We start from the raw sequence: 14,548 nt of genomic DNA, 5'->3' as shown, positions 1-14,548 counted from the left end.
CTTTCTTATTCCAAAGGTGTTTGTCCTTCTGCTTTGAAATTTGCTCATATCCAGCCAGTTCCTAAAAAGGGTGACAAATCCCTCCCATCCAATTATCGTGCCATTGCAATTACTTCTACTCTTTCTAAAGTAATGGAGAAATCAATTAACCACCAACTCAAACTACCTAGAAACCTTCATGATGATCAACAATCACCAGTATGGATTCCATCAGTGTCGATCCACTGGTGATATTCTGGCTTATGTTACCCATTTATGGACAAATTCAATGGAAAAGTTTGCTGAAACAAAAGCAGTTGCTCTTGACATCTCAAAGGCTTTCAATCGTGTTTGGCATAGAGGTCTTTTTAACAAGCTTCCATCTTATGGTTTGCCAACTAGTTTTGTAATTAGTTATACAGTTTTCTCTCTGATTGCTCACTGAGAGTGATGGTAGATGACTCTGTCTTCTAACTTCTCCACTAATGCTGGTGTCCCCCAAGGTTCAGTACTTCCCCCCACTCTTTTCCTCTTGTGTATTAATGACCTTCTTCCATTGACCGGAAATCCTATCCATAGTTTTGCCGATGATAGCACACTGCATTCTACTTTCCAATATGAGAAATCTTGCCCTGCTCAATCAGCTTCAACTTCTCGAAAATCTGCTACCAATTCCTTAAATGCCTATCTCCAGGTAATTCTCCAGTGGGGCAAAGACAACTTAGTTGATTTAAATCCTTCTAAAACTCAGTCTTGTCTTATATCTCACAAAAAAGGATTCTTCTGCTCCTATGCTTATCTTTGGTGACACTCCGATTTCTAGGCAAAATGATATATCTCCTTTGGGGATTACCCTGACTTCTAATATCTCTTGGCAAAAGCATATTACAGATATTGCTTCCTCTGCATCTAAAAAACTTGGTTTTCTCTTTCGCTATCGATGTTACTTTTCTTCCAACTGTTCACTCTGTACAAATCGCAAATCCCCCCTACCATGGAATATTGTTCCATGGTAGGGCGGATTTGCGATTTGTACAGAGTGAACATCTGGGACAGTGCCCCCAAAACCCTCTCTCAAGGCTTCTAGATTCCATTCAGAAGAGGGCAATTAGGTTAATTAATGACTCATCTCTAACAGAGTCTCTCCACTTACTGTCTCATAGATGTACTGTTTCTGCTGCATGCCTTTTCTGCAGATACTTCCATGGGCACTGTTCTTCTGAAGTAGCTTCTATAATTGATGCTCTCTCTCTCTCTTTCAAAACAGTCCAAACACATGAGGCCTCCAGCCAACATCCATTTACTGTCCAACTTCGAACTCACAGAACCAACTTTTTATCTTCCTCGTTAATTCATTCAACTGCCGTTTTCTGGATTAACCTTCCTTCATACATATTTCCAGAAAATTAGTCAACAGAAGTTCAAGTCTAATGTGAACAAATATCTTCTTTCGTCTTCTCAACCTCCAACCCAAGCACTGTACCTAGTACTATAGGTTCTAATACCTCTCGTTTTTGGGGTTTTCATATATATATATATATATATATATATATATATATATAAAAAAAGCTTCACGTTCTTATTTTAGCCAGTTAATATATCCATAAAACACTGGCGCCTCCGTAGCCAGGTGGGAAGGAGCAGCAGTGAGTAGCACACGCTTCTTGATTAGACCAGGGTTCGAGCCCGTCGCCACCCAATACGGAGGATGTGGAAAGGTCAGGGAATGACCACCGCATATCCCGGAGCAATATGGCCTTAGTTGCTAATGCTCCTAAAAACCAAATAACAACAACAACAACAACCATAAAACACTGTATAATTTGTTATTATTACCTGTTTTATTGTAAGAAGTTTTATTGTAACATAATTGTAAGAAGAGACAAGATCTTGTTCTTGTCTATTTTACTGAATCCAAGTTCAGATAAATAATCTTGGGCTTAATCTTCACTGAGAATCCAGCTATATTCACATTACAAAAGTAAAAATCACCATCAATGATTGATCATTTTTTGGCTCCCTCCATAACATGGTTATGGCAAATGGCATTGAGGACAGCCAAAGTATAACTGGTAAATTTTCCAAATATGCACCTGGATTGTACACCATTCTGATTTAGTTAGGAAAGAGCCACACACATACACAGCAGAATTTGGAGAGGTGAGTTTTACACATTTGAGGCATGATGATGAATCTGTTTCAGTAATTCACTGGTTCTTACCTGAAACAATTTATAATCAAATAATTACATAAATATATAAACAATAATAATGAATAAATAATAATTATATTCATGTAGGTTGGCTGAATAAGTATGCAAGTGGCATATCAGTCTTGGCACTTGACAAAAACTAAACCGAAAACAGATTTGGAATCAGCATCCAAAGATCTATCTAGTCCACTTTTTTCCAATGAAAAATACTTGTTGATTTATGTTAGTAATGAAAACTATATATGTTTAAACTTACCAGGTATTCATCTCTATAGTTTTTTGTCTCTCCAGACAATAATTTTTGAAAACCAGCATTAAACTGAAACAAGAATAACATACTCACAAAAAAATGATAAACAAACAGCAAGCCAATATGAAATTCTATATCCTGATGAACAAAATACCAATAGCAATACTGGAACTTTTGCAGAAAGCTAATGGAAAATATGCTGCCCAAATCCATTGTATTTATTTGGCATAAGCAGTTCCAAGATGGAAAACCAGCAAAGAGCGTAACCTCATGTCAGGACATCCATTAACATCAATAACAATGTGACTATTGGTACAGCACCTATTATCATCCTTGAAGACCAACAAAAATACAGTTAGGAAACTTGCACAGGCCTTTGGTATTAGTTGCAAGGGCACCCACAAAACATTTTAAAAGAAAATTTTAGAGTGACTAAATGAAGGTAACAAAATTCCTAGTGAAATTGTGGCCCATCTCCAGCTCCAAAAGAAGGCACAGTCATTGAAGTCTGCTACCAAGCAAGTGATCATCACTTTTTTTTTTTATATGAAATCATTATTTATATCACATCTAGAAAAACTTTTTTTTTATATATGAAAGCATTATTTATACTCATAATGAGCTCAACCACTCTTCATTTCAGATCCTCTTTGCCCTCCTTTTTCAATATATATGAATTAAGGGAAAGAAATAAAAAGGTTATTAAATTCTAGTAATTAAGAATTTTACAATTACATGAAAATAAAAAGGTAGTAATAACATAGTACAGTAGAACCTGATTATAATGAGCATGGAAATAACAAGATCATGGCTGTAACGAGCAAAAAGCCATAATGATTTTAATTTACGCATATTCCCATACAATTGCTCACTGTTATAATGAGCGCACTACACAGATATACTGAACAAATTTTGGTAACTATGCAAACATTCTTAATTGCTCGGGTAGTCAAAAACCCCCAATTCTTGGAATAGACAAATGAAATGGGGGACTCAGCTTTGTGACCACCTGCATCAGATTAGTGGCAAGTTTATGACCTTGTCCTTTGGGGTATGGAGCTATACAATGGTGCATTGGTATTCCGCTTGTCGCATTACCCTATTTACAGATTGTCTTGTATTCACTGACCCATAAATTTATTTTGGGACTTATAAGAATTTTGGAAACAGGACTTTAAGAACATTGTATGCATTTTGGGACTTCTAAGAACTTTGTATGCAGATCACTTTATCATTTTAAAGTAAAATCAGTTAGAAATGAACCCTTCCTTTGGAAACATCTGTCTACTAACGTAGGAAATTGTCTCTCAATTCGCAAAAAAGTCGAAATTATTTGTGAGTTAGAACATGGTGCAAAATATGTTGAAGTGTGTAAAACGTTTTCTTGTCCTCTTCAAGTGTACCAACGTTGTGGAAGAATAAAAATGTTTACATATCAGCATGGGAAAAGAATATAGCCAAAAAAAATTTTAGAAAGTACAAGGTTACAAACGTTGATGAAGCATTGTTTCAGTGGTTCACCACACAAAGAAGTGCTGGATTTTCAATAGATGGTCCAATCTTGAAGACTCAAGCAGAAAAATTTGCTAAACAACTTGGATGCGACGATTTTGTGGGTAACAACGGTTCGCTGGATCGATTTAAAAACTGACATGACATTGTTTATGCAAAAATTAGTGGAGAATCTCAATCTGCAGATCCAATAAGGGCAAATGAATGGATTGACCATGTTTGGGGAGAAATCAGGAAAGATTTCAATGACGAAGACATCTACAACAGTTATGCTACTGCAACAGGATCTATAAAATTTGGACAAATGGGCTGAGAAGTGGCAACTAAAGTTTAACATTGACAAATGCAAAGTACTGCATATGGGTAGAAATAACCACAGAGAAATGTACCAACTGCGTGGTACTATACACTCAAGGAGGTGGAGAATGAAAAAGACTTGGGGGTAATTGTGCAGTCAGCTATGAACTTCTCAGAGCAGTGCAGACAGGAGGGCTACCAGAGCAGGTCATGAAGTTTTGTCAATGATATATAGAAATTTTTCTAGCAGAAACAACGAGGTGATTATCCCATTGTATAAGGCAATGGTCAGGCCATGCCTTGAGTACTGCATACAGGTCTGGAGATCTCATTTTAGGAAGGATGTACAGAGAAGGGCAACAAGATTGGTGATGGGAATGAAGGGGTTCTCTTTTAAAGAAAGGCTAAAGTTCTACAAATTGCAGAGGCTGGAGACTAGGCACCTGCGAGGTGATCTGATTGAGTGTATAAGGCCTTGAATGGGTTGAGCATGCTGAATTCTGATGGGATTCTTCCACTTGCTCAGATTAAGATCCTGAGGGGATATAAATTCAAATTGAGGAAAGATAGTTGTAGAATAGCTGTGCAAAAATTTGCCTTTAGCCAGCAGGTGGTTAATTGCTGGAAACAAACTTCCATCTGTCATTGTGGAAGTTGATAACGTAAATAAATTCAAGGAGGAACTGGACAAACTTTTAGAGGGAATGGTTGTGTGAAATTATATATATATATTTTTTGGCTGATGCTACATAAGCTCATATGCTTGCTTTCTTGCATCACATGCCTCTATTACTGCTGCTGCTACTACTACAACACCGCCAACAAAATAGGACTTTTTTATAATTTAACACTTGACAATTTTAAATTCAAAGGGGGAAAATGTGTTGGTGGAAAAAAATCAAAGGCACGCTTGACGGTGCTCGTATGTGCAAATTTGACAGGAACTTATAAAAAAAAACTGTTATTGGAAAATCGTTAAAACCTTGGTGTTTCAAAAACGTAAGGAAACTTCCTGTGGATTACACTGCAAACAAGAAAGCTTGGATGACTTCGGATATTTTTTGGGAATACATAAATGATTGGAATAAGCAGCTATTCAAAACAAAGAAAAATATTTTATTATTGTTTGATAACTGTCCTGCATATCCCCAGATTCAAAATTTATCCAACATTAAGCTAGTGCTTCTGCCTCCCAATGCGATGTCAATTTTACAATCAATGGACATAGGTGTAATCAAGAGTTTTAAAAGATTTCTAGCTCTACAGTTGATCAGTCAAAGAGAACAGAAACTTACTGAGTCTATATTAATATTGGATGCTATAAATTTATTGAATGATGCGTGGAATAACATTACTTCAACAACCATATCGAATTGCTTCAAGAAATCGAAATTAAATTCAAATGAAATTTCAATTGTAGATGAAGATGGAAATGAAGTAAACAACTCACCATTATCCGAATGGTTGCTACGTAACAACATTGTAGGTTTTAATACAATGATTTCGATGAATTCATTGTATTATTTGTATGGTTGCCATTGACCCATACAAATTCAATGAATTTGTATGGGTCGATGACAACTTATTAATTAGCGGTCTTCCTACAGAGAGTGACACTGTAGTTGCTGTGCTCAACAAAGATGATAACAATGATGGTAAAGACAATGATTGTGATGATGAATGAGACTTTTAACGCATTCAGTGTTTTAAGGGGGAAATTTAAGAAATATCAAAGTGAAATCTTTAAAACAAACATCAGTTTTAAGATTCATAATTAAAGACTAATTGAAATTGTGTTTATTATCTGAACCTGGTAAATCGAGAATCTGCTATAGTTTAAAAAATTTTAAAAAGAATATACATATATATGCATAAGATACTATTATTCACTTTTATTTTCAAAATTTATTTCAAATTTGCATGCCATGAAGCATGCAAAATTTGAATATTACATGTCGCTAACTCTATCCTAAGTGATTATTGCTTTTCATGTTTATTATACAAAAATAATAATGAATCTTTAAAAAATATGTCATTTATGTTCACTGAAAGCATTGACATCCATAGACCTTGTGGGAGACTTCTGTAAATATCTACAGACCAGAAAGAAAGAATTGTGTGTGTGTTACGAAGCATAATTCCAAGCTTCATAGCACCAGTAAGTTTCCCATGTAGCATTACTATTGATTAAAAGTAAGACAAATGTGGTGGTGTTGTAACTGCTGGGTGTATTCATGCTATAATTCTGGAAAAACAAATAAAAATTCAAAATCATACTAAGTAAAAATTTATCTACGTTTAGGAAGGTACAGCAAATCACAGATTTTTATTTTCAAGCGACAGTTAATGTGGACTCGTTATTTGTGAATTGCACATGTGTGACAGACACTGCAGGTTTAAAGTCTTCATGTACTTCAGAATTGAGATTGCACTGATAGCACAAGGTTTTCACTACATTAATTGTAACAAAATGGCTTAAGGCGATTGTCTCTGATTTCATTCTCAACCTCTAACCAAAATAATTTATCACAGTTGAACTGAAATATTTAATAAGGAAACAATTTTTCATTATTGTTTCGCTTCTCATTTTTAAAAATCAGTTTCCATTTTTTGAAACACTAAATATACAATACTTGCCATCTTCAGAATGTAGTAAAATAGATTCATAGCCCTTTTTCACTAATGTATCATGGGCTGCCTGGTCAACAGCTTCATGTATTCCTTGAAGAGAGAGTAGAGTTTCCACCATCAGACCTTGCTGACCACGCATCTTAATACAAATACAAAAAATGATGCATTAAAATAAGAATATCTTTAATTAAGAAATTCACAACCCTATAACTGTAAATTATTTAATTCTGCAAGTCTAAATCTCCTTAGGTTGAAAACTGAAAGTTTCATTAAATTTTTTATTTCAGAAGCAATCATATACCAAAAGGTTACACCAGTGATAATGCTGAACTCTGATAAAGCCTCACTTTCAAACATTTTCATATGTTTATTTTCGCGTGGAATATTTTGAATGATGTGTGGAATATAAATATTTTTCAGTTTTTGTCGTTAGTCAAGAATTTTTTAATTGTGTAACTAAATAATTAATGGCAAAATTTTTACAATGCAACTTTTAAATGCTTAATGCAGCCATAAATAAATGTGTGTTTAAATAATTTTTCATGGTATATTTACATAAAGGAGACAGGTATTTCATTTAAAAAACACATCATACTACAAATAGACAGTAATAAGGCATTTTTTTTCCAATTTAACTTGGAAAAACTTATAACAATGCAGCAGTGTATTAATACTTTTTAACAATTTTTTTAACCTAGTTGGCAATACTATAAAGAATCAAAGATAAAAGATCATATTGAAAATTGCAATAGATACTGAAAAAAAACCTGCAAAGTGGTTTTCATATATCATGTAGATTTAAAATTGATTATACTGCAACTTTTGTAGAAACTTGTTAGTTCTTTCTTGTTAGTTCTCTAGAGAACTAACAAGGTGAGAGAACTAACTTTCTTGTTAGTTCTCTCACCTTCTGCTCAACAACACAGTTGCTTCCCTTAGTGCTTTTAAATGATTCCAAACAAACAGTGTTAAATGAATCTGTGCTAAATAGGGAAGTTTTTCCAAAAGTAATATAAATAACTGCAACTTTTTGCTCACTAATTCTTCTGGCCAATTTCAAGATGCAATCTCCATAAATAACATTACAAAAAAATGCAACAAAAGTATTAAAAATTTTAATACATACATAAATTACAAAAGAAACATATATAAATTTGTGAAAATTTGTGATGTCAATTCTCAATACAGAATGAAAATGCTAATTTGTTATTCTGTTTCATTTTAAATATTTATTTGATTTAATGTATGAAAAAATTGCTCGCAAACTACATTGATCCGAACAAAGCCATTTTCATGGCATTTTCTTTTATTAGTGAAAAATCTTCAAATGGAAGAGCCTTGTAGAATTCAAGTAGTTTATTTTCGCAGTCCATATACTTATTTTTGAACCATGTTTTGGCTTGAAGATCAATAATTTCAAGTTGCAAGTTGGGATTGTGGTTTCCAGCCATAGAAGTAAATGGATTCTCAAACAAGCTTATGTCTTTTTTCATGGGATCTTATATCAGCAAATCGACTTTCAAACTAATCAAAAAAGTAACTGTAATAACAAGAGGCAATGATTCTTTGGAAATATGTGTTTCTCTTTTAGCTCGGAAGAAAATTAAAAGTGAACTAAATTGTCAAGCTCAATTTGGGATTTAAATAATAGCAACTTATTCTGAAATGATTCGATGTCACCATACAAATCAGAGACCAATTTTCCTTTCCCTTGTAGTTTTAAATTAAGAGCATTTAAATGACTAGAAATGTCTGTAAGAATTTCAAGATTAAACAGCCATTCCATATTTGATAGTTGGTTTATGGGGTTCCCTTTTTTCTGTCATAAAAATATCAATTTCATGACGCAGTTTAAAGATACGATATAACATTTCGCCACAACTAAGCCATCTCACTGCATTATGTAAATTACATCTTCGTATTGAGCTTTGATTTCTGAAAGAAACTGTTAAAACATACGATGATTAAGGCAATGTGATCTTATAAAATTTACAGTTGAAAAAATCATATTCAAAACATGTTGGAGATCCAATACTTTCCCAGAGAGAGAGCTTCTTGATGCACAATGCAGTGAATTCCAATTGGAGGTTCAGCTCTGATATCTATCATTTTCTTGGTTATTCTACTCATATGCCCAATGTTTTGCACCATCAGTTGTGACTCCTACCAGGTTTTTAGTATTTAATCCTAACTTTTCAATAGATTGTCAAAATTTTTCAAAAAGATTTTCACCTTTAGTTGTTCCATGCATACTCTGTAGATCAGCTAAATCTTCAACTGGTATAAAATTTTCATTAATTCCACATATGAAGATAAGAAGTTGGGCTGTGTCATTTACATCAGTACTATCATCCAGTGCCACACTAAAATATTTCATTTGTTTTATGTTTTCCAAGTTGTTCAAACAAATTCTTTCCAATATCTTCTACTCTTTGCAGAATAATGTCTTGTATCATTGTTCATTTCTTCGGACAAATTTTTTCCACAACTTTTAACAAACATTGTTTAAAATTTACCATCACTGAACAGTTTACTTTCAAAAGCGATCAAATGTGCAACTTGATAACTGGCACTTACAGCAGATAAATTTCTTGACTGATATATTTTCAGTGTATTTTTCTGTTTTCTTAATTTGTTTTGTAACTTTGAACACTTTTCTTTTCGCAACACTCCTTTATATCGATCATAAGATTTATTCTTGGAATCATAGCATTGTTTTAATTTATATTCTTTAAAAAATGACACAGTCTCCTTACACACCAAACAAACAACATGACACTCCAAATCGACTTTCCTCCTTCAAAACATTTTTTAAGTATGATTTTTTTAATTCAATACAAATTAATAATAATTCAATACAATGAACAAATTATATCAAAATAGCAGAATTTCACAATATGAAAAGACTGATACATACATAACTGTATTTAGTGTACATATGACTGCACTGGACTACATGTATATGTTTGATACAGTCGAGCTCAATGCTTCCATGCTTGTACACACAGTGGTGTGACTCTAAAATGCTGTTTTAGTTCACTTTCCATGCGAACCATATAAAAATTATTTGCGGGCCATAGGCTGGACAACACTGATCTAGATGAATATGTCACAGTATCCAGCTTAGAATGCAATGCACTTAAACCATCTCTTGACCCATGATTAGAATATAGGGTTTACACAATTCTTTGTTGTTTGCTATATGGCCTTCATGAATGTCTCTGTCTTCATTAATAGCTATGGCAATCAATTGCCCCAGAGGTCTTTCTTCAATTCTGGAAAGAACTGAAGCCACAAGGTGTCAAATCTGAACTATAGAGAGGATGTAATACAGGTAGTTCCCGACTTTACGAATTAATTTGTTCCTAGCGCATGCTCATAAAGCGAAAACTCATAAAGCAGGATTTATTTCCCATAGACATCATGTTAAAAATAGGGGTTATGTTATCAACAATGAAATTAGTAGAAAAGCCCAATAAACCGGAAAGTGCATGTTTTTATTGTTTTATGGTCGTGACCTTCAGAAATGTACTTTAGAAAAATATCACAAAGCAGTTCAAAATTGGTTCGTATAACAGAACATATGATAACAACGAAAATGTAGTGCATTTTAACAATTTAAATTTGTAACTAATACAATTTACACTATAAAAACGAACTTTTAGAGAGTTGTATAGCGAAAATTTCAACTTCCGAGGTCGTGGAATGAATTACCAAAAAACAATATGGTATTGGGTTCACATTACGATATTTTCACTATAAAATGGTGTCTCTGGAACGGATTAATATCGTAAAGCGGGATACACTGTATTGTATAGCTACATGCTAACCCTTTCCTTTACCCTTTCCTAAGGAAAGGGTTTTTGCTTCCGTTAAGGTGAGTACAGTGGTCTCAGACAGTTTTTAAATTCTGTACAGTGGGATAAACTGATAATTTTACCAACAGCAAATTCTATGTGGGAAGCATTCAAGGAATTAATCGTGGAAGCTACTAAAAGTTTCATACCTATTAAGAAATATATTTCAAGGTTTAGGCCTAAATGGTTATCAAATGAACTAATGAGACTCGTGACAGAGAAGAAAAATGCATGGGATGCATATAAATTATCAGGCGACACAGAAGCCTAATGGCAGATATAAGCTAGTCTGTAATCAAGTCACAAAGGAGGTTAGGCAGGCGAAGGCAGATTACAAGAAATCTTTGGCAAAGGATGCTAAGAAAAACAGCAAGGATTTCTTTACTTATATAAACTCTAAAAGGAAGAGGATGAATCTGATTGGTCCACTTGATATCGATGGTTCGACTGTTGATGATCCTGCTCAAACAAACTGAATGAGTATTTTGCATCTACATTCACACGTGAGGAGTTATTAAGGATTGAAAATGCCAGAAGGTTATCAAATTGTAGCAGGGTGCTTAATGATTTTGTAATAACTGAGAAAAAAGTGGAGGAGAAATTTTTGAAGTTAAACATAAGAAAGGCACCCGGGGTGGATGGGATCTATCCAGTTATATTAAAGGAGGTGGCAAAAGAAGTAAGGAAACTCTTAGCCATAATTATGAGAGCATCCTTGGACTCAGGGGAGGTCCACACGGACTGGAGATGTGCAAATGTATCCCCAATTCACAAAGGGGGGGATCAAAGGGTGACACGAGTAATTACAAACCAGTTAGTTTAACTTCTGTTCTGGGTAAAATAATGGGAGTCACTGGTTAAAGTTGCATTTCAGGATCATCTAGACAAGACTGCAGCAATAATTCAGACACAGCATGGGTTTTAAGGGAAAGTCTTGTCTGACAAATTTGATTGGATATTATGATGTGGTAACAAAGGAACTGGATGCAAAAAAATAATTTTGATATCATATACTTGGATTTCAGGAAAGCTTTTGACACTGTTGCGCATGGAAGACTACTGTACAAATTGGAGCAGAATGGTATTAAGGGTAAGTTGCTACAATGGATAAAAGGATGGTTGAGTGGGAGAAGACAGAAAGTGGTAATCAATGGGTGTTACTCTTCGTGGACTTATGTTATTAGTGGAGTTCCACAGGGTTCGGTGTTGAGGCCACTGTTGTTTTGTATATTTATCAATGATATTGATGAAGGTATATCAGGCTTAGTGTCAAAGTTTGCAGATGATACAAAGGTTGGCAGGGTTGTTAATGACAGTAATGGCAGTGTGCTACTGCAACAGGCTCTAGAAAATTTGGGCAGGGTTGGCAGGGTTGTTATTGGCAGTAATGGCAGTGTACTACTGCAACAGGCTCTAGAAAATTTGGGCAGATGGGCTGAGCAGTGGCAACTGAAGTTTAACCTTGACAAATGCAAAGTACTGCATATGGGTAGAAGTAAACCCAGAGAAATGTACCAACTGTGTGGTACTACACTTAAGGTGGTAGAAAATTAAAAAGACCTGGGAGTAATTGTGCAGTCAGATATGAAGTTTTCTGAGCAATGCAGACAGGCTGCCAGGGCAGGGCATGGGTTTTGTCAATGATATATAGGAATTTTGCTAGCAGGGAAAAGGAGGTGATTGTCCCTCTGCATAAGGCAATGGTCAGGCCATGCCTTAAGTACTGTGTGCAGGTTTGGAGGCCTCATTTTAGGAAGGATGTAGATTTGTTTGAGCATGTACAGAGAAGCGCAACAAGATTGGTGAGGGGAATGAAGGGATCCTCTTACCAAGAGAGGCTTAATTCTGCAAATTGCAATGGCTGGAGACTAGGCACCTGCGTCGTGATCTGATTGTATAAGGCCTTGAATGGGTTGAGCATGCTGAATTCTGAAGGGATTCTTCCACTTGTTCAGATTACGAACCTAAGGGGGCATAAATTCAAATTAAGACAGATGTGCAGAAATTTGCCTTTAGCCAGTGGGTAGTTAATTGCTGGAACAAACTTCCATCTGTTGTTGTGGAAGTTGATAGGTTAAATATATTTAAGGAGGAATTGGACAAACATTTAGAGGGAATGGTTGTGTGAATTTTTTTTTTTTTTTTTTGGCTGATGCTGCATAAGCTCATACAATTGCTTTCTTGCATCACATGTCACTACTACTACTACTATAACCCCTGGCATGGTGCCGTGAAGGGTATTGTATGGTCGTGGTACCTGCGTGTACCGGTGAACTGTACAATAAAGATCTTATTTATTTATTTATATTATGGTCCTTTGACAGAATATTGTGGCCCTACATGTTGGTAAAGTCTGCCAAAGTGGTAGAAGAAGATTACACTGTTCAAAACTGATTTTCTCCTTAGTATAAAGCTTGGTGATTTTAATGTATTATGACCTGATTAAGAAAATGTTATTGAAAACACTCAATCACACACCATGTGCTTAAGAAAAGTACATTTGTGACTTCTGTGAAAAAACATGCAAAAAATATAGCATCTTAAGGATTTAGCTTGAAAAGTGTCATGCATGCAGCTAATGGTTAAATTAAAACTCAGTGCCATTCCACCAGCCATAGGAAAGTTGCTGTGTCATTCACTGATTGGTCAAAAAACAGCTAGCTACCTTAAAGTTTTCTTACTATCTGCCATATTCTAGTTTTCACCTTTGTTTAATAGCTCTCTGGTGTGTTGTAGGTAGTAGCTGTGTAATGCTGTTGTACATAATGTCTCAAAAGCGCGCTAATAATCCCTAACTCATTCTGTCATATTTGCTGGGCAGTTACTTTAAAATTCCCAAAACAAGTGTTCACTCCATTTAAACAATGCATATGCATCATGCTTTGGATGGAAGGCTGAAGGTCAAGATAAATGCTGGGCTAACCACATACGTATAGTTCCCTAGCTGGAAGCATTCCAGGAATATTCCATTTATCTAGTAGGCGATGTTGAGAATTCAGCTCATGGTGACATGCCCTACTGTATATACACAGTTTATAAAATTATTCATACATGGATATGTGTCTTTTATATTTCATCTAGCTATTTTATTCAATAAAATAATAAAATATACAAAACTATAATACAAAGTTAGAGCCTCAAAATTATAAAACTATTGATGATAATTGGCCTTTGTGAAATTATACAGTCTGGAGGAATAACTTACATGTTCATGTGTTTTTGTAGTGAACAGGGTTTAAACTACCTAGTAAAAATGATGATCTCATCGCTCACAGTAGAATAATTCCCACTCTCTCTTTCAAAGCAGTCCGAACACACACTGCAACCAAGTCAACATCCTTTTACTGTCCAACTTGAAACTCACAAAACCAACTTTTCATCTTCCTTGTTTATTTTTTCAACTTCCATTTTCTGGAATAACCTTTCTTCATATATATTTCCTGAAAATTACAATTTACAGAAGTTCAAGTCTAATGTCAACAAGAATCTTCTTTCAACTTCTGACCCTCCAACCCATGCATAGTACTGAGTACTATAGGTTTTAATATCTCTCATATTTGGGGTTTCCATAAAAAAAAACATTACCTTCCCAATAAGTTGTATTGATATTACTTCTTTTCAAACAAATGGCATCACCAAATGGTTAATCTACCATTTATTAAACAAAGGAGATACTGGCATGACAACCTGTTTCAGAACTTACAGACCCAACATCAGGTAGCAGCAGCAGCTTTTAAATAAATGACATATTAAACTTTTGATGATGTCCTTTGAAAGTGGTGAAATACCAGGGCAACTCATTATGGATGT

The 14,548-nt window shown here is 34.7% G+C and overlaps 1 protein-coding gene across 1 annotated transcript in view; it reads right to left on the bottom strand.

Annotated features, from left to right (window-relative positions):
* The window catches only part of LOC150088829 (uncharacterized), a 247,355-nt gene that overhangs the window by 141,693 nt on the left and 91,114 nt on the right, over positions 1-14,548 (bottom strand). Inside the window, exon 14 of the mRNA XM_090370333.1 lies at positions 6,888-7,020. Coding sequence (XP_090226459.1) covers positions 6,888-7,020 — 133 coding nt within the window. The remainder of the gene's footprint in view (positions 1-6,887; positions 7,021-14,548) is intronic.

This window comes from Mastigoproctus giganteus, chromosome 3 (genome assembly GCF_048544385.1).
Source record: "Mastigoproctus giganteus isolate SK-2022 chromosome 3, ASM4854438v1, whole genome shotgun sequence".
Taxonomy (NCBI): Eukaryota; Metazoa; Arthropoda; class Arachnida; order Uropygi; family Thelyphonidae; genus Mastigoproctus; species Mastigoproctus giganteus.
Note: the sequence above shows the minus strand (reverse complement) of the source record. Positions and strands in the feature narration are given on the sequence as shown.